General features: G+C 45.0%; 1 protein-coding gene across 3 annotated transcripts; it reads left to right on the forward strand.

Annotated features, from left to right (window-relative positions):
• The first annotated feature begins 4,335 nt into the window (after positions 1–4,335).
• On the forward strand, positions 4,336–12,795 carry Pin4 (peptidylprolyl cis/trans isomerase, NIMA-interacting 4). 3 transcript variants are annotated; one of them, XM_059250925.1, is made up of 4 exons: positions 4,336–4,505; positions 6,534–6,607; positions 11,818–11,937; positions 12,614–12,795. In XM_059250925.1, exons 1-4 carry the CDS (start codon positions 4,463–4,465, stop codon positions 12,770–12,772), a joined length of 396 nt encoding a protein of 131 aa, XP_059106908.1. In that variant the 5' UTR covers positions 4,336–4,462; the 3' UTR covers positions 12,773–12,795. The 3 variants fall into 3 exon arrangements, with proteins under 3 accessions (XP_059106908.1, XP_059106907.1, XP_059106909.1); XM_059250924.1 differs by lacking the exon at positions 4,336–4,505 and adding an exon at positions 4,810–5,089; XM_059250926.1 differs by lacking the exon at positions 4,336–4,505 and adding an exon at positions 4,957–5,064.
• Positions 12,796–20,286: the final 7,491 nt, after the last annotated feature.

The raw sequence follows: 20,286 nt of genomic DNA on the forward strand, positions 1-20,286 counted from the left end.
TGTTCACTGTTAATGATTGGGTCAGGGCAGGCCCAGGCTGATGATGCATGCCTGTAGTCTCTGGTACTCCAGAGGCAAGATGATCGATTGAGTCTCAGAGTTCAAGGCCAGCCTGGGTAATATAGCAGATCCTATCTCAAAAAGGGAGTTGGGTTACAGAGATAACTCAGTTAATAAAGTGCATGCCAGACAAGCATGAAGACTGAAATTTAGTCCTCAGCACCCATGTTAAAAAAAAAAAAAAGTTGGTGCGGGGACTGGAGAGATGGCTCAGTGGTTAAGAACACTGGCTGCTCTTCCAGAGGACCCAGGTTCAATTCCCAGTGCCCACATGGCAGCTCACAACTGTCTGTAACTCCAGTTCCAGGGGATCTGACACCCTCACACAGACATACATGCAGGCAAAACACCAATGCACATAAAATAAAAAATAATTATTTTAAAAAAGTTGGTGCAGTTTAATCTGGGGGGAGGTGGAGACAGGCGGCTCCTTGGGGCTTGCTGGCTAGCCAGCCTTGCCTAATCTGCGAGCCTGTGAGCCTTGCATTCCAGTAAAGGACCCTGTCTCAAAAACCAAGATGGACAGCTCCCGAGGAACAATACCTGAAGTTGACCTCTGGCCTCCGTGCACACCACCACAGACATGTTCATCCATATGAACACACACACACACACACACACACACACACACACACACACACACACACACACACATGCGCGCGCGCGCGGAGGGGGGGGAGGAAGGGAGGGAGCTTCAGAGAGTTGGAGAGTGCAAAGAGGACATATCAGGAGGACATATCACCCTCAGCTGGTACCCCCCAGAATGCCATGCTGCTCTGGCTTTGTCAGCCCCTAAATGAAACCCAGATACACAGTTCCTCTTGTTTTCCGTGTATGCTCCCCAAATCAGCTTCCCAGCTTCTCCTGACCTCTACGCTTCTGTGGCCTGAGAAGTCCAGAACGCCAGATGGGGAGGGTGCATGCTAGGCTCTTCATGATCAATATATGCTCCTGAATAAGCCAGAGACTAATCTCTCAATGTCCTGCTGTGGAACACAATTTGGCCCTTAGGCCTTTGACACTGTCCTCGTAGGCCTCGAGGCCGCTGGGTAGCTGACTCAGGAAACATACATGGGAACCAAGGGAATTAAGGATCTGTGGGTTTCATTTAAGAGCTGGAAGCATCATCTGGGAGATGCACATACCGAGAGCCCAACTCTACCATAGAGCTCAGCGAACAGAAAACCTGGAGCTGATCACTGACTTCTCCAAGTCTCTTTCTCCAAAACGACAGGGACATTTTAGAAATAAATCTGCTGTGAAAACAAAGAGTTGTAGCTCAGGGCTGGAGAGCAGGTTCGAGGTCCTGAGTTTAACTCCCAGCTCTACACAGACAAAACCAAAGCAACCAACTAAACAAACAAATAAACCAAAACAAAAGTTATGACAGAAGCTGAAGAGAAAGCCTCTGGTTCATAGTACCTATACCATTGATATGGATTATTTTCTATTGTCAAATTAACACTACCTCTAGAAAAAAAATCTACCCACTAGATACATTGCTTACACGGTGCTGGACAAACATAATTGGAGGTCTTCCTCTCCAGACATGTTACAATAGTGTGAAGTGGGTTATAAAATGATTGGGCTGCTGGCTGTAGTCACAAAGACACATCAGTCATCAACAGTGGCCCTGCATCTATTTGCCACAATAGCCAATAGTTTTGCAGTTGGTGGCTCTCATCCATCCTACAACATTTTTTTTTTCTTCCTGAATTCAATCATCAGTTGTGACCCTTTTCTACTCTTTGGTTGGTTGGTTGGTTTGGTTTGGTTTTTGAGACAGGGTTTCACTGTGTAGCTCTGGCTGTCCTGGAACTCGCTCTGTAGACCAGGCTGGCCCTGAACTCACAGAGATCCACCAGTCTCTACCTCCAGAGTGCTGAGATTAAAGCCATGTGCTACCACCCCCGGCTCTTTTTACTCTTGACTGCAGAGTGTGGGGCCCCGAGATCCCTGTGTATTGCCCACCTGGAATGGGCTTAACGAGATCTCTGTGTGGCTGCTTCACGCTTTCCTTTTCAGAGTAAGTATTGCTAGGATCACGAACAGATGAGAAACCATAGCCTCTTGGTTTTGGTGCAGGTGGAGTGGGCAGTGAGTCTGGGCCAAAGTTTGTGAAGCTTTTTTTTTTCTGGGAAGAGAGCTGCCAGCTTCTCTTCCTGATTTCCCTTGTTCAAATAACACGTACAAGCCTCAGTCAGAAGAGATAATTACTAGAAAATACAAGTAGCAGCCGCTACTGCTCTGAGTCACTCCTGCACTCCAGCAGACGTTGCCATGGTTTCAAGGCTGCATCTTCCGTCTCTTTGCTCCCTCTGCCCTCTGTTCAGTTAATTTGTCACTCTGCTTCACACCCCTCCACAGTCTGTCTCCACAGACTGATGCACATTTAACTCTGTAGAGAAGCTGGCTTTTTTGTTGCTTCTTTCTCAGATGACATTGCCCTTTTCCTTTTCAGTGTTTTTGAGATAGGCTCTCAGGTAGCCCAGGCTGACCTTGAACTTGCTGTAGAGCCAAGGCTGGACTTGAGTTTCTTATGCTCTTGCCTTTATCTCCCAAGTGCCACGAATATAGGCATGTGCCACTGTACCTGCCTATTGATTTTTTTCTTGAATTAAAAAAAAATACATACCAAGAGATATAACAGAACATGTTAACAGAAGAAAATGAAAGTCAAAAATTTGCATTTCAAAATACTGCAATTTAGCCGGGCGGTGGTGGTGCACACCTTTGATCCCAGCACTCGGGAGGCAGAGGCAGGTGGATCTCTGTGAGTTCGAGGCCAGCCTGGTCTACAGAGTGAGTTCCAGGAAAGGCGCAAAGCTACACAGAGAAACCCTGTCTTGAAAAATCAAAAAAATACTGCAATTTTTACCATTTTTCCATCCAATCTTTTGGTGATGTATACTTCATAGTTGACATCATATACAGTTGTTTTTGAGATCTCACATAACCCAGGCTAGGCTCAAACTCACTATGTAGCTGAGGATGATCTTGAACTTCTGCCTCTACTTCCGAAGTCCTGGGATCATAGGTATATGCCAGCACATCCACTTTTACATGATGCTTCGGCTCAAGCCCAGGGCTTAATACATGCTAGGCAAGCACTCTACTAATTGGGCTATCTCCTCAGGCCTAGAACAGGATTTTATATGTGTCTGGTTGAACCTGCAGTGGATCTTTCTCTGGAGCTTTCAGTCTTCAGGCACTGCTTTTGACAAATCCAGTCATACATACAGGCTTGATTATGCTCTTTGTTAGGTGTGATTATCTTAAATTTCACAGTGTTCCAGGCCAGGTGCATCATCTATTTATTATAGTTGTTTTGTCGTGTCCTATAGGTGTGTGGGTGTATGTACATATATATGCACACGAGTGTGTAGCATGCATGTGGAGGTCAGAAGTCAACCTTGAGAGTCACTCCCTCCTCAAGAGTTCTCCACTCTTCTGAAATCAAGTCTCTCATTGGGACCTGGGACTCACTGTTCCAGATGGACTAGTGACCTTCCTGTGACTGGCTCCCCAGCACTGGGGATCAAGCGCAGGTTCTCATGCTTTCATGGCAGGGACTTTACTGAGCTATTTGTCTCCAGAGACTGATTTGATCTCCCTCCCCCCGTGTTTTTGTTTTGTTTTGTGTTGTTGACAGATTCTGGCTGTGTAGCCCAGGCTGACCTCAAACTTTCAATTTTCTTGCCTCAATCTCCCTAGTGCTAGGGTTACAGGTGTGTACCACCATGCCCAGCTTTCATGATGACGTCTGCCACAGGCAATGGGATGACAGAGGCTTTAAAAATTCCACCTTTTGTACCCTGTCAACCACTGGTGCTGCTGTTGCTGAAATAATAATAATAATAATAATAATAATAATAATAATAATAATAATAATAAAAACGAAGAGCCACTAGGAAATGCAGACCTATGTCGGCAGGAGGACTAGAGAAAGGGGCCATCGCCTCAGCCCTCCCTCCTTTCCCTTTGTCTGGCGTCCCCAAGGCATTACCGACAGCCCACGCCAAAGAACTGCGGTAGCCTAAGGCTCGCACTGCGCACGCACGGAGGAAGTGGGCGGGGGGCGAGAGAGAGTTTAGAGCGGGTGCAAATGAGTGCGTAGGAAAAGAATGAGGAGCACAGAGGCGGGACTTTCTGGTCTCTGCGCAACCTTTGTCTCCGCCTCCCCGCAGGGCTTCAGTTTCTGATTGGTTAAACATCTGCAGCTCCCGTTGGTCAAGGAACCAAAGGACTGGGTCTGCCCCAAGCTATGCCTGCTTCCGGAACCGCGGCAGAAATGGTTCATTGTGAAGCTACTTTCAGGCATTGTTTAGGACATACCTTAGGGGCCTGAAGGGGCCTTTTTCTAGTACCGGAACAGTTGAGAGTTCACCGGCAAGCTTAGGAGATGCCGCCGAAGGGGAAAAGTGGTTCTGGAAAAGGGGGGAAAGGTAGAGCGGCCGAGACAATCAGGGAGCGTGGGGTGGGTAAGAAGAAGGGTGGGAGTAGGCCGGCAGCTATGGGGGTCATAAGCCTGGCAGCAGGTGACCAGGGCCCCCCTAGAGTCGCTATGGTTTATGTTTGGGGTTCTTCCGGTAAATCAGAAAATATAAGTGCGCGAGGGGCTGCTGGGGTTCGGGGAACACATGGGGTTTCAGTGCAGGCACCGTCGTGGCGGGTAATAGCTGGTGGGATGGTTCCTCGCAACATGGAACTATTTTAAGAGTTTATTACCAAAAAAAAAAAAGAGAAAAGAGTTTATTACCACTAAAATTTAATCTGATGAAACGCCAGCAATAAAAGTACAGGTCTCTTTAACAACTAACATTATGACGTGTCCTACCCACCCCCATTGAGGAGGGCCTCGTTTCTTGAAGACAAATGTTGGGCACACCGCTGTGCTTTCAGGCTAGAAAAATAAGACACAGCTCTTACTCTTCGTCATCCCTGGAAGTAGTGGAGAAGATAATAGCCAGAAAGTACTGTACTGAATTCAGTGCTGAGAGAGAGGTATATTGTAGAAGGTGGAAAGAGGGTAAGGAAATAACCTGGAGATGCTTCAGGCAGGCCAGGATAAGCAGCGACAATAGGGTAAAGCATACTTGACCTGGAGAGTCCAGCCCCAAAAGCACTGATGGGAAACAGCACAGTTTCTGTTGCATAGCATTGCTGGAATAAAACTTCAAGACAAATGATCGAGTGGGGAAAATTAAAGCGGAGGACTAAATCATTGGGAGTACTGTATGCGATGTTGATTAAGGTCGGTTAAGGGCCAGGAAGCCCTTTAAAGAGGTCATTTCAGTAGTTCTTGAAAGAGATAGAGGTGGCCTGAACTCTTTGGTTGTGGAAACCCAGAGAAGAGACAAATAAAGGGAGTGCAGTTGAGTGATGTCCCAAGAGGCCCAAGGGACCAAGATGTTTTAAAGAAAGAAGGTATGAGAATGGGTGAGGTGCCACAAACCTGTGCCACAGCACTTGGGAGGCTGAGGCAGGAGGACCTGAGTTTGAGGTCATCTGGAGTACGTAGAGACCCTGTCTCAAAACCAAAACCAAAATAAGTGAAAACAGAATGATACGTGGGGAGTGAAGGACCAGGAGAAAGTTGTTTCCTCCATTTTGGAGATCCTCTTTCTTGTCTTTCTTTAGCTGGTTAGCTCCTGTTCCTCCATCACACATTCCCTGACTAACTAAAACGTCTGTCAGTTTCCAAATTCTCCCTCCACAATTTCTCACCTGTTGGAGTCTCAGGAAGTGACCTGTCTTCCTTCCTCACTGGAATGTGAGTTGGTGGCAGTTATGAACCCTATTCACCTTGTACCCCCAAGACTTGGAACTTAGGAATTATTTAGGAAACATTTGTTAAACTGAATACTTAATCCAGGGGTAGTACTTAGACATCTTGGCCTCTAACAGTTAATGTGCTGCCTTTTTGACACAAAACTTAGCAGTAATAAGATGGGCTTCCAATGCTTGATAACTCAAATGTCAAAAACTTGCCAGGAGGCCATCAGAGGCACTGTGGTAGACTGCAAAGATTTAGGCATAAATACATTCTTTAGGCATATATGCTTTGTAGTATCTTTATTCTTGGAGAGTTTGTATGTTAGAATTGCAAGTGTCACACACACTGTCCCAGAACATAATAGAAATGATATAATTTTATATAATGGTAGTGCTTAGTGTTCCCGCCATTAGAAGGTAAGATTTGGGGTGGGGTTGGGAGAATTTGGACCAGGCTTCTGGAGCTCGTTCATCATGCCCACATTCATTTCTTTGTCTATTTTTGGTGAAGTGTTTTGGAGGGCACATTTCCTGTTATTAGAGATGAGTCATTGTAAGTTAACTTGATTGTGTGACTCACCATGTGGCCTTTTGGAGCTTGGGGCTGTAATGGGAAAATCACCTTGTATTATGAGTTGGACCTATCTATAAATGTCAAAGTACGTTTGAAATGAGTACCTGTCCTCTCTTTTCTAAAGGAGGTGCAGCCTCTGGGAGTGACAGTGCTGACAAGAAGGCTCAGGGCCCTAAAGGTGGTGGCAGTGCAGTAAAGGTGAGTTACCTCACATATCCTTTTGTCCCATGGTAAGTATTGAGGTGGGGGTGTGGATGCATAGAAACGGCAGTGTGAGTAACTTGTCCTTAGAGACGAGGCCTAACACTAAGGGCACAGACAAGATGATACAAAACTGGAGACCAAAGACCAGTCTCACTTTTTTGTTGTTTGGGGTTTTTTTGCTTTGTTTTGTTTTTCAAGACAAAGTTTCTCTATGTAACAGCCTTGGCTGTCCTAGAACTCACTCTGTAAACCATGCTGGCCTCGAACTCACAAAGATCCGCCTACCTCTGCTTCCCCAGTGTTGGGATTAAAGGTGAGCGCCACTACCGCCCAGCAGCTCAGTCTCACTTTAAAAGGTAGAATTTTCACACTTTTAGCACTGTTCCTTAAAATGTGTTAACTTAGGGACTGGGGTGATAGCTCAGTCAGTAAAGTGCTTGGAAAAGGGCCTAAGTTTGATCCCCAGAACCCATATAAAAAACTGGAAATAGTGGCACACACTTAAAGTTCCAGCACTGGCTAGCTAACCAGCCTAGCATAATTGGTGAGTTCCAATCCAGTGAAAAACCCTATCTCCAAAGAAAAAAGGGGGTGGATGGCACCCTAGATTATCTTCTGGCCTCCACACACACACATGCTCACAAATTTGTTAGCCTTGACCATGCAAATGTGGGTGGAGATAAGTCCCAGAGGAGAGTCTGCAAACAGAACTATACTACTGTAGCTGTGTAAGAAGGCGTTTCCATGTGTGGGTCAGGGTACAGGCGGTTTCAAAGATAGGTGTCATTGCCTCCGCCTGCAAATTCAGCCGTATACATGAAGCGTAAAAGGAAGAGAAAAATGGGAGAAAAGCTGTCATCTGAACTGTTCTGCTTTCCTGGGCTTGTTCTGGGTGTTTTGGATGCATGTATGTCTGTACCGTGTGTGTGCAGTGCCCACAGATGCCAGAAGAAAGTGTTAGATTCTCTGGAACTGGAATTACAGATGGTTGTTAGCCACTAATGTGATGCTGGGAACCGAACCCAGGGCCTCTTCAGGAGCAGCAAGTGCTTTTAACCACTGAGCCATCTCTCCACCCCTTGTTCTCTGTCCTTGTATGAGCATTAAATTGTGTCAGGTGGGATTCTGGTGTCCCAAGGAGAGTTTTCATAAAGCGTGGTGTAGCCCAGCTACATCATCTTGTGTTCATCTGTAGAGGTGGTCATTGTTACAGCATGGGATGGGGGACATCTAGCTCTGTTGGGCTTCATGAGAGCTGGCACGTTGGTCTCCAGCATAGCATCTTCATAAAAGATCCTCTAGGGTCATTTGGGCTATGTGCACTCTTCACTGAATGTGCTGACTGTCCAAGCACCCAACCTATGAGCTACTCGAGCACATACAGCTTTAAGTAGCCATGCTGGCCTCTATCGAAGTACCAAGTCCAGTGTGGCCGTATGGGAGACACATGGAAAGGAGTGGCACGTAATTAGATAGGAGGGTAGATTGGGATTAAATTTTTATTAAACTTTTTGTTTAATTCCTGTACCTTTTACCCTAGTTCCCTCAATAGTAATAGCTTCTAAAACTATAGTTCAGTAGCATGGTGAGAATATTGACACTGATACAGAACATTGAGCTACACCCCAAGCCTTCCACCCTATATAAAGACCACTCCTGCTGCCTTTTATAACTAGGCTCCCTACCCCCTCCTGCCTCTACTTCTACCCCCAACACACATACTTTTTCTTTCTCTCTCTCTTTTTTTTTTGGTTTTTCGAAACAGGGTTTCTCTGTGTTGTTTTGGTGCCTGTCCTGGATCTCACTCTGCAGCCCAGGCTGGCCTCAAACTCACCTGGCTCTGCCTCCCCAGTGCTGGGATTAAAGGTGTGCGCCACCACCACCCGGCTACTTTTTCTTTTTGAGACAGAGTCTTCTTTAGTCCAGGCTGGTCTCAAGTTCATTATGTAGCAAAGGATGGCCTTGAATTTCTGATCCTCCTGTCTCCACCTCCCATATGCTGAAATTATAGGCTTCTACCTGTCCTCTGTTTTTCTACCCCATTTTTTGTGCTGTTATTTTGAGACAGGATCTCACTATGTAGCTCTGGGTGTCCTGAAACTTGCTATGTAGACCAGGCTGGGCTCGAACTCACAGAGACCAGCCTGCCTCCCAAGTGCTGGAATTAAAGGCGTGCACCACTACACCCATTGGGTTTCTACCCCATTTTAATTAAAAGCAGCAACTAATCTGCTCACTACTTGTGTGCATTAGTAATTTTAAGAATGTTAGATGGATGGAATCATATAGTTTATGACCTTTGGTGGGTTTTTTTTTTTCTCAGTGTAATTTTCTGGTGGTTTCATTCAGACTGTTGTGACAGTAGTTTATTGCTTTGTGTTGCTGAGTTCTGTTTCATGATATGGAAGTGCTACATCTGTTTGAACATTTATCTGCTAAAGGACATCTGGGTCTCTGATATTTCCAAAGGCCCTGGAACCAATGACACCCCTGTACCCACATGCTGCTCCTGTGTCAGTCACTAAGAGCTGAATCTGAGTTGCCCCTGCTGAGCCTCCCTCCTTCTGTTCCCCATCTGTTCTCATAGACTTCAGGTTCTTGTCCTGCTCCCCAGTGCCTCCTAGGCCATATGTTCTGTACTCCGCATCTCCTCAGAAATGGAAATGCCTCTCAGGGCTTCATCCTCACACTGAGGAGCCCTGACTACTTTCTCTCATACCTGCCAGACCTCAACTTGGGGTCAGTCCAGTACACCACTTTCTCCACACTGAACCCAAACTGCTAGGACCTGCTAGGGAGACCCAGTCTTGGTGAGGGGAACGCCAAACCTGGTTTGTAACCTTAGCATGGCCCTCAGTGGGGCTCAGCAGCCGTTCCTATCTCCTTCAAGCCACCAAGCACTGCTGCAGTTAGCGGGCAACTTGGGCCAGTGGTTCTCGACGTGGATGTTCAGGGCTGAGCTCATCACACACCTGGAGAGTTCAACTCTCCGGTGCCCGTGGCACCTCAGGTCTGCTGCATCAGGGTCTCTGGGCCTGGGGCCTGGGCCTGAATGTCTTCTGAAGAAGCTCTGGAGGTTTGGCAAATGTGCTGCCAGAGTTCAGCAAACACCAATCTGGTGTCAGGGGTTCGTGTGAGGACTTAATGAGATCATTCATGTCAAGCACTTAGCACTTGGAAGTTGTCTTGACTATGTGTCTTTAATTCAAGAAGATATCAAAAGGGCTAATAGCATACATAACTGGGCTAAGCATCTTTCTTTGAGAAAGGGTTATTTTCAGAAATCTTGAACCCAAGTGACCTGGATGGACAGCAAAGGAATCGAAAATCCCTTAAATAAAAATTTACTGGTTTCACAATAAAAACTTGTATTTTCATAATAATATTTTATAATAATTAAATTACTTAGCCATTAATAGACTTACTTTGATAACTAGTTTCATAGCTATTACATTTAATAATTTACCAATTATTTAATATATTTTTAAAAGGAGTAGAATGCCCTGATCTTCGGCCCTTATCAACAGTTATTTTCCTTGTGCCCCATGGGTTACATCCCCAGCATCTCCTCTATCTTCTCCCTCCCTTTCCTGTTTATTTGGAGACAAGGTCTAACGCTGTAGCCCAGGCTGTGAACTCAAGTAGCTAAGACTGGCCTGGACTCAGGCTCTTCCTTCCTCAGCCTCTCAGGTGCTAGGTTTATAGGTGTACAGCACCGTGCTCAGTGAGAGAAGCAGTCCAGAGGCTGTGGTTAAGTCAGATTGAGAGCTGAGCCATTGTCCTCCAGCACGCTGTCCCTTTGCTGTCCAATTGTCTGCCTGTCTCTGGCGAGGACTAGACACATTCTACACAAGGTGCTTGCCACCAACCCTTATGACCTGAATTCAATCCCCAGGACCCATGTGGTAGAAGGAAAGACTGGCTCCTGCAATTGTCTTCTGACCTCCTCCTGAGTATTATGGCACGCATGCATACAAACAAAATCACACAAAATCAATAAGTGGATTAAGTTTCTTTTAAAAGGTGTTTGTTGGGCTAGATAGATAGCTCTGTGATTAAGGGTATGTATTGCTCTTTTGGAAGACCTGAGTTCAGTTCCCAGCAGCCAAATCAGGTGGCTCACGACTGCCTCTAACTCCAGTTCGAGGGAGTCTGACACGTCTGGCCTCTGCAGGCACCTGTGTGCACTTGCACAAACCCACCCACATAGATACATAACTTAAATAAATCTTAAAGAAGCCTGTCTATCCAAGGCCTGTTTTTTTTTTTTACATTTATATATTTTGTTTGTGTGTGTGCTCATGCATGTGTGCATCCGTGCATACCATGGCACATGTGTGAAGATCAGATGACGACTTGTGGGAATTGGTTCTCCCTTCTCACCATGTAAGTCCTAGAGATCTAACTCAGGTCGTCAGGCTTCGCAGCAAGTGCCTTTACCTGCTGAGCCATCTCACTGACCCGGTAGGCCCCATTTGTGATGTGTTTGTAGCTCCTGGGTGCTTCCATTAGGTGGAAAGCCATCCCTGGGCCAAGGACTCTCTAGACCCATCTTACCCCAGATTTCAATACTTAACCCTAAGGATACTTGTCTCTAAATAATACGGGAGAAACTGGGTGGAGTGGGTTAGGCCTGTAGTCCTAGAACATGGAAGAGACAGGAGGATCAGGAGTTCAAGGTCATCCTCAGCTACATATTGAGTCCGTGGCCATCTTGGACTATATAAGAACCCTGTCTCAGAGAGGAAAGAAATACTTCCAAGCAGAGTTTTTCCCCACTCTGATTAAAATAGGCAGCAGTTTGTTGACTGCTGTTTGCATAGCTTCCTTCACAATCCCATGGGGGACACTCTTGGAGGCTTAAAAGCATGCGCAAGGTCACACAACAGAGCTGGGATTGGACTCCGGGACCCAAACGCTCAACCATTATATTTCCTCTTCCAGTTACCACTGAAGTACGTGGGGAAAGGTGGGAGATTCCCACAGGCAGCTGCCCACTTTCCATCTAACTCAGGGTTCTGAGATGCTGCTTGATAGAGAAATGGGTTTGTGGCAGTCAGCCAGTTGGGCAGAGTTGTAGGACGTTCAGTGATATGAGTTATGTGTTGTTTTGTAGTTACCTGGGATAATTCAGATGTGACTCCTGTACCAAGAAGAATCAGTTTCCTCTCCAAGCACTAACTGGACATGTCTTTCCCTTGTAGGTCAGACACATTCTGTGTGAAAAACATGGCAAAATCATGGAAGCCATGGAAAAGTTAAAATCTGGAATGAGATTCAGTGAAGTGGCTACACAATACAGTGAAGATAAAGCCAGGCAAGGGGTATGTTGTGCTTATCATTTGAATGTTCTGTGGTCACGATAGCGGTGTAAGGTAGCATGCATAAAACCCTGAGTTTGAGGCCCAGCAAAAAATAAGTTTCCTCCACAAAGGCAATACAAAGGCAGGAATTATTTTCTACGTTCTGTCATTAATTGTAGCCATATATTTGTTGCAAGAAAAGTAGAAACGTCTAGCTTGTGGGACCAAGGATGTAGCTACATGGTAGGACATTTGTGTGGCATGTGTGAAGCCCCAGGTTTGATTCCTAGTCCCACCAATTCTAACTTATGAGGAGTTGCATAAGAATCATCTACACTGAAGGAGGAAAGAGGAGGGGAGATGGGGGAGGGGAATATGGTGAAAGAACATTCTATACTTGTGTGAGGCATGTCCTTATGAAACCAAGGCCGCAGTCACCTATGTCTAAATGGAGGTGTGAGCGACCTTCCACGGGTCACTTCAGAATGCAGCAGTATCACGAACGAGCACTTGTGCTCCAGCCGGTCTTAGACTTCTCCTCCCATCTGGCCCTGGTGAGACAGCTCCTACACAGCCCAGATGAATAAGTACAACCCAGTGAGCCACTGTGTTCATAGTGGGAAAACTCTCTGAAGCTACAGGAGAACTCTTCTCTTTTTAAGGTCACCTGACACCGTATGTCTTTTGGATTTTTCAGGGTGACTTGGGATGGATGACCAGAGGGTCCATGGTAGGACCGTTTCAAGAAGCTGCATTTGCCTTGCCTGTAAGTGGGATGGATAAGCCTGTGTTTACAGACCCACCTGTTAAGACAAAATTTGGATATCATATTATTATGGTTGAAGGGAGAAAATAAAATCACACGAAAGACTGAATAAATGTTTTGTATTTTGTTTATCTCCTGTTCGGTGAACTGTCAATGTGGGTTTGATTAGGTGGGTATCCGTATGTTCTGCAGTCCCTTTCAGTTATCACTTCTCAATGACGACTCATGCAGACTCCTTTTACCTAGTTCCCATTTGCCCCAGACTAACTTTGACCCTTAGTGTGTCCCATAAGTAATGAAACCATCTTCAGCGGAGTCAAATCTTAGGCCCCTGAAAACCTTGGGCACTAGTAGGTGAATTAGTATACGAAAAGCATAATTCAAGTTAGTCAACTCTGATCCGCCAGGACAGGTATCACTAACTAGCTCCATTGTCTTAATATAGTACCTGACAGCCAAGCAGCCATCCCACGTCAACTTTCTCCTTAAGGTCGTTTTATTATTAAGGTATGTGTGTGTTTGTGAGTGTGCATATGTGTGTGAGGAGCCATGGAGAACAGAAGAGGGCATCAGATCCCCTGGAGCTGGGGTTGCAGGTGGTTGTAAGCCACCTGACGTGGGCACTGGGAACCAAACTGGTCCTCCACAAATGCAGCGAACACCCTTCTGAGCCATGCCTCCTGTTCCTCAACTTTCTCTTTAAATAAATGTCTGTCAAAGAAGGTACTTGGGGGCCTGCCAGATGGCTCAGCAGGTAAAGGTGCCTACTGCCAAGTCTGATAGCCTGAGTTCAGTCCCTAAGACCCACATGGTAGAAGAGAACTGGTAACCATAACTCGTCCTCTGCCTTAGTTAGGGTTTCTGTTGCTGCGATAAAACACCATAACCATAAGCAATTTGGGGAAGAAAGCGTTTACTTTGCTTACACTTCCATACCATAGTTCATCATTGAAGAAAGTTGGGGCAGGAACCTGGAGGCAGAACCTGAAGCAGAAGCTATGGAGGAATGGTAGTTACTGGCTTGCTCCTCATGGCTTTCTCAGCTTGCTTTTTTTTTTTTCTTTAGCATCCAGGACCACCAGCACAGGGGTGGAACCACCCACAATGAGTCAGGCCATCTCAGGTCAATCATCAATGAAAAAATGCACCACAGGCTTGCCCACAGACTGATCTGGTGGTGGTATTTCCTCAGCTGAGGTTCCCTCTTCCCAAATGACTCTAGCTTGTGTCAACTTGACATAAAACTAGCCAGCACATCCTCTGACCTCCACATACATGCTGTGGCACAGGACGGACGGACGGACGGGGACACACACACACACACACACACACACACACCTCTAAATGGTATAATTTAAGATTAGGAAAAAGATACTTGGCTCTCCTATGGGGTTGTCTGTACTAGACTAAGAGGTAGTCTCCAGTTGTTGGCTAAAGGGACAGAAGTCAGCATAAACACTTCCTCCATGCTCATTGCATGCTGTCCTGGTTGGGTTTTGTTTGTTTGTCAGATTGCCTGTAAGCAAGTCTATGGGACACTTTTCTTGATTAATGATTGATGTGGGAGGGCCCAGCCCACTGTGGGTAATACCACCTCTGCACAGGTAGTCCTGGATTGTATAAGAAAGCAAACTGAGCAAGCCATGAGGAGCAAGCCAGTAAACAGCATTCCTCCATGGCTTCTGCCTCAGTTCCTGCCTCCAGGTTCCTGCCCTGAGTTCCTGTCCTGACTTCCCTCAGTGAAGGAGTGTGACCTGACAGCTATAAGAAGAAATAAACCCTTTCCTTCCCAAGTTGCTTTTGGTCATGGTGTATTATCACAGCAATGGAAACTCTAACGCACGTGGATTACATTATGATTCTTCTTTCCATGACTTCTATTATCTATTTTTAAAATTGTATGTGTGTGTGTGTGTTTAGTCATGTATGTATGTACATGTGGAGGCCAGATATTCTTCAGGAGCTGTCCACTTTAGTGTGTTTGTTTGTTTGGGGGTTGGGGAGTCTTTTACTGGCTTGGGGCTCACCAATTCAGCAAGCCACGGGGATCCTCTTTTCTCTCTCTTTCTAACACTAGGATTATAAATTCTTGTCCCCACACCAGGTTCTGGGGAATGAACTCACTCTTCCTGCTGTATAGCAAGAGCTTCACTGACTGAGCTGTCCCCCCACCCCAATGGTATCTACACCTCTCTATATAGTTGTTATATTTATTTATTGTGTGTGTGTATTTATATGTGCAACAGAAAGTATGTGGAGGTCAGAGGACAACTTGCTGAGCTGGTTCTCTTTCCCCCATATGGGTCCTGGGGCTCAAACTCAGGTCTTCAGACTTGGCAGCAAGTGCTTTTACCCATGGAGTCATCTTGATTGTCCATTATATCTATATTTAAAATTTTTTTAACTGCTGTATTTATGACATAAAATGTATAATGAATATAATAAAATAACATATTGCTTCAGAAATAAAAATTTGCCAACTGAATTTTTTTTTTATCGAGACAGGGTATCTCTGTGTAATAGGCCTAGCTGTCCTGGAACTCACTCTGTAGACCAGGCTGGCCTTGAACTCAGAGATCTGCCTGCCTCTGCCTCCCAAGTGCTGGGATCAAAAGTGTGCGCCACCACACCTGGCTGCCAACTAATTTTTTTTTTATTAAAAATTTTAACTAGTGTGAGGGTGTGTATATATGAAATGTGTGTGCAGGCACACATATCACCACCTAAGTGGTAAAAAGTGAAAGCAGGACAGCTTTCAGGAGTCATTCACTCCTGCTACCTTTACATAGTTTCCCAAGATTGAACTCAGGTCACCTGACTTGCACAGTGTCTTAGTCAATGTTCTATTGCTGTGAAGAGACATCATGACCACGATATTATAAATAAAGCAAAGCATTTCATTGAGGTGGTGTTTCAGAGGCTTAGTCCACTGTTCTCATGGTGGGGAGTGTGGCAGCATGCAGGCAGACATATTGTGGAGAAGGAGCTGAGAGTTCTACATTCTGGATCATCAGGCAGCAGGAAGAGAGAGACTCTGGGCCTGGCTTGGGCTTTTGAATGCTCAAAGACCACTCCTAGTGACACACTTCCTCTAACAAGGCCACACCTCCTATTCCTTCTCAATGGTGCCCCTCCCTGATGACTAGCATTCCAATGTGTGAGCCTAAGGATGCCACTCTTTCTCTGCCTCCCAGGTGCTGGCATTAAATTGTATTTCTTATGATTACACATAAAGTTCCATTTAATACCACACTAGGAAATAAATGTAGACCTTGTAAATTTTCTTTCAACTGTGATTTCTTAGAAAAAAGAATTGTTTCCTAGGTAGTTAATAGACTCATTCTTGAATGTTTTGTCCTTTGAATATAAATAAATTTGTAGGATTTAGGCCAATTCAGTTATTTATGGAGTAGCCTCTGAAGAACCAGCCTGCCTCCATTTTAGGCTTAAAAGCCATCTTATATTAAAGACAAATGAGATTCATTCCTGTTTATGATTATACCTCTGCTTTTCAAAGATTGAGCTATGCCCCACCTGTAATCTTAACTACAAATGCTTCTGTACTGCATGTTCCATGAATGGCAATCATGTCTGTTTCAAAAAGTTGTTCATAAACATCTTGCAACACTATCATTGTTTCTAAAGGTTTTATGACCCCCTATGACTACCTGTTGTTATCCCAGGAGGAACTATCTTGTTATGCTTATATTCTGCTCCTGTAACCCACCTATTTTGCCTGCCAAATCCCGCATTTGAAAATGCCCAACCCTGAGCTCTGAAGTCTTATATTCTTTTCTTCCTCACATCCAATGCTGACCTCTTGAACCCCATCTTAGGGAGAGGCAGTCTGGGTACAAGTGAAGGGTCCAGGAATATAAAAATATAAAATTGTAAACCTTGAAAAGTAAAACCTGGCGGCAGTCTTCAGCTCTGTCAACAACTGAAGGTTAACTTCTAACAATGGCTCTCTGCTTTACAGACAGCTCCTCTGTCAGCAGCCAGGGGTTCCCTCTTAACGATGACCCCTTTGCTGGGGGCCACTCTTATTCAAACCACCACACACAGCAAGCACCTTTACCTGCTGAGCCATTTCATTGACCCCTAAAACTGTGATTCTTTTTTCTTTTTTCTCTTCTTTCTCCGCCCCCCCACCCCCAGCATTTTTTTGTGTAGCCTTGGTTGTAGACCAGGCTGGCCTTGAACTCAGAGGTCCATCTGCCTCTGCCTCCAAGTGCTGGGGTTAAACGTGTGCCTGGCATAACTGTGACTTTGTTTTTCAAGACAGAGTTTCCTTGTGTAGCCCTGGCTGATAACTGTGATTCTTAAGAGTGGCAGTTTTTAACACAACCTGCTCTTCCCTCAACTACATCCAGTGGTAGCCATGTGTTATCTCAGCTTATAAACATTGATGATTTCGCCTAGAGACTCAAGTTTCCCATTTTAGGAGTTCTGAATTTCTGCCACTGAGCAGACGGACCACTACGACAGAACAGTGTTCAAAGTAAGCTAGGCATGGTGCTATGTGCTTGTAATCCCAGAATCTTGGGGCTTAGGTTGGTGGCTTTTGAGTTTAAGGCCAATCTAGAACAACATAGCAAGTTCTAGGCCAACTTAGGGTATAATAGCATGGCTCTGTCTCAAAACACAAATCAGAGCTCAGCTAAGATGCAATGAAAGTACTTATTGACGTAGTTTCACGTAAGATAATACTCCTTAAACCACTTTCATGTAGCTCAGTAGTAGAGGATTTGTCTAGACTAAGCAAGGCCCTGAGTTCCATCTCCAGTCCACCCCTCACCACCCCCCCAAAAGAGTAATCTCACCTACATGTTTATATCAATGAATAATGGCAATACATTCTGAAAAGCTTGAAACTCCTGGTCTTTTCCTCAGGGCATTGGCTTACTCAGTATATATGTGAATCCCTGTTGCATGGATGTCACCCCCAAAGGGAAATCAGGGAGCAGGAAAAGTGAACCCGAAAAACTAGATTCTATGGCCTGAGGAGCAATCTAAGCAAGACTGGGAGTAATAAGGAGGAACAGGCCTCTTACACCAAGTGTCCCTTAGAGTTAGCCTTTGACTGCTAACTACGATTCGGAAAGGAGCTGATGAAGGAAAAACTGGAGGCATTTTAGGCTGGATGTGGTAACTCCCTTCAATCTCAGCATTTGGGAGCCAAAGGTAGGATGACTGCTATGAGTTCAAGGCCAGCCTGGTCAACATAACAAGGTCCAAGACAGCCAGGGCTACAGAGAGAGACCCTGGCTCAAAAAACAAAATTGAAGTTTTACAGATTTTTTTTTGGTTTTTTTGTTGTTGTTGTTTTTCGAGACAGGCTTTCTCTGTGTAGCTTTGCGCCTTTTCCTGGAACTCACTTGGTAGCCCAGGCTGGCCTCGAACTCACAGAGATCCACCTGGCTCTGCCTCCCGAGTGCTGGGATTAAAGGCGTGCGCCACCACTGCCTAGCTGAAGTTTTACAGATTTATACACAGCATGGTGGGTACATTTAAGACTTTGTTTCTTTCACTAAGGACCTCATAATAATTGCAAAGTAAAACCAAATTAAGATTGTACTTCTTTATCTGGTAAAGTTTGAGACATTTAACATAACTGGTGAATGTATGAGGGAAGTGGGAATGTGAATTATAACCTCTATGGAGAGTAATTTGGCAGAATTATCTAATTTAGAAATACACCCATTGATCCTGGAACTCCTGTGGAGGCCCAAATTACTCAGGGTCAGAGAATCTGAGCTTGCTTTACTCAGCAGAGCAGTATAAGGGAATGACTTGACCACGGGCATGGTTACCAGGTGTTTGGAAGGGTCTACACTTGGCTGTGCAGTATGCTTTGATCTAGCAAGGGGGAGGTCTTTTGCCCCTTGGCACTGTTATAAAAAGGCCTTTTGAATAAACTTCTGGGCCTGTGGATTTTGATCCAGGTCCTCCCAAAGTTATCCTGTGTTTCTATCTTTCTTCTCGTCTCTGTCTGTCTTTCTACCAGATATTTTTTTATCCCTCTCTCTTCCTCATAGGAACCCTGGGAAAGGTGAGAGCTAGCCTCCCACAAACTCCATTTCTAGGAACTTATTGCCTAAGTGTAATCATGCATAAAAGACACAAGAATATTCATTCCATCATTATTTGGAAGGAAACTAAATGTTCATCAGTAGAGTAACATGAAACGATTAAAACCAGGTGTGCTACAGTGTACACAGCAAACCATCACTAGGGTAGGAAGAAATGTATACAAAGAGCTTGGGGTATATATAGCTCAGTGTTGACATTGGCCTGGCATGGAAAGGCCCTGGATTCCATCCCCAATGCTGCAAAACAAATGTAGACAGTCTCTGGGGATGTCATTTAGAACTGAGGTGGCAAAGCTGGTTAAAGAATTTTGACCTGGGGGTGAGGGGCTGGAAAAGATGGCTCAGTGGTTAAGAGCACTGGCTGCTCTTCCAGATGGACTTGGGTTCAATTCCCAGCACCTACATAGCAGCTCACCACTGTAACTCCAGTTCCAGGAGTTCCAACATCTTCACACAGACACACATACAGGCAAAACACCAATGCACATAAAATAAAAATAAATAGTTTTCAAAATAAATAATTATTGGGCATGGTGGCACACACCTTTTAATCCCGGCACTTTAATCCTACACAAAGAGACCCTGTCTCGAAAAAAATTTTTTTTACCTCAGGCTTCTCAGGTGGCACTAGCCTTTATTCCCAGCACTCAAGAGGCAGAGGCTGATGGGTCTCTGTGAGTTCAATGCCAGCCTGGGCTACAAACTGAGTTCTAGGATAGTCAGGGCTGTTACATCAAGAAACCCTGCCTTGAAGAAAAAAATAAATAAAAAAGAATTTTGACTTCATACCCTTAGATTTGGATTTTGTTGTTGTTGTTTTTGAGATAAGTTTTTACTGTATAGGTCTGCCTGGCCTGGAACTTGCTATGCAGACTAGGCTAGCCTTGAACTCACAGACCTACCTCTGCCTCCCCAGTACTGAGATTAAAGGCCTGCATCGACACACCCCACTAGACCAGTGGACTTAAATATTTTGTGCCATGAAATCCTTTGTCAATATATCCCTTCTGAGAGTTGAGACAGTTTTGTTGTTAATTTTTAATTTATTTGAGATGAGGTCTCTCACTGTGAAGCTCTAGCTGGCCTGGAACTTGGATCTACCTGCCTCTGCTTCCTCAGTGCTGGTATTAAAGGTGTGTGCTACTATATCCTGTATTCAAAAGGTTTCTGTTGTTGTTTTAGATTTTTATTTATGCATGTGTGTGTGTGTGTATGTGTGTGTGTGTGTGTTTCCTGAGTTTATGTATACCACAGGCATGTAGGTGCCCTCAGCGGCCAGAAGAGGGCGTCAGATCCCCTAGAGGGGGGAGTTACTGGCAGTTGTGAGCCACCTGATATGAATGCTGGGAACAAAACCTGGGTCCTCTGTAAGAGCAATAAGAGCTATCTCTATGGTCCTGCTTCTCAGAGTTTTGATTAAATGCATGAATAAAAAATACATAAGGTAAAGGGCTGGAGAGATGGCTCAGCAGTTAAGAGCTCTGGCTTTTCTTTCAAAGAACCCATGTTTGA

Source organism: Peromyscus eremicus, chromosome X (genome assembly GCF_949786415.1).
Source record: "Peromyscus eremicus chromosome X, PerEre_H2_v1, whole genome shotgun sequence".
NCBI lineage: Eukaryota > Metazoa > Chordata > Mammalia > Rodentia > Cricetidae > Peromyscus > Peromyscus eremicus.

What these genes read in the sequence shown, in the direction of transcription:
- Pin4 (XM_059250924.1), top strand. Translation starts at nt 4,936, where the DNA reads ATGTTGGGCACACCGCTGTGCTTTCAGGCTAGAAAAATAAGACACAGC. An exon ending in TTGTAGAAGGTGGAAAGAGG is followed by an intron (nt 5,090 to 6,533) that starts GTAAGGAAATAA and finishes TCTTTTCTAAAG; the next exon opens with GAGGTGCAGCCTCTGGGAGT. An exon ending in GTGGTGGCAGTGCAGTAAAG is followed by an intron (nt 6,608 to 11,817) that starts GTGAGTTACCTC and finishes TTTCCCTTGTAG; the next exon opens with GTCAGACACATTCTGTGTGA.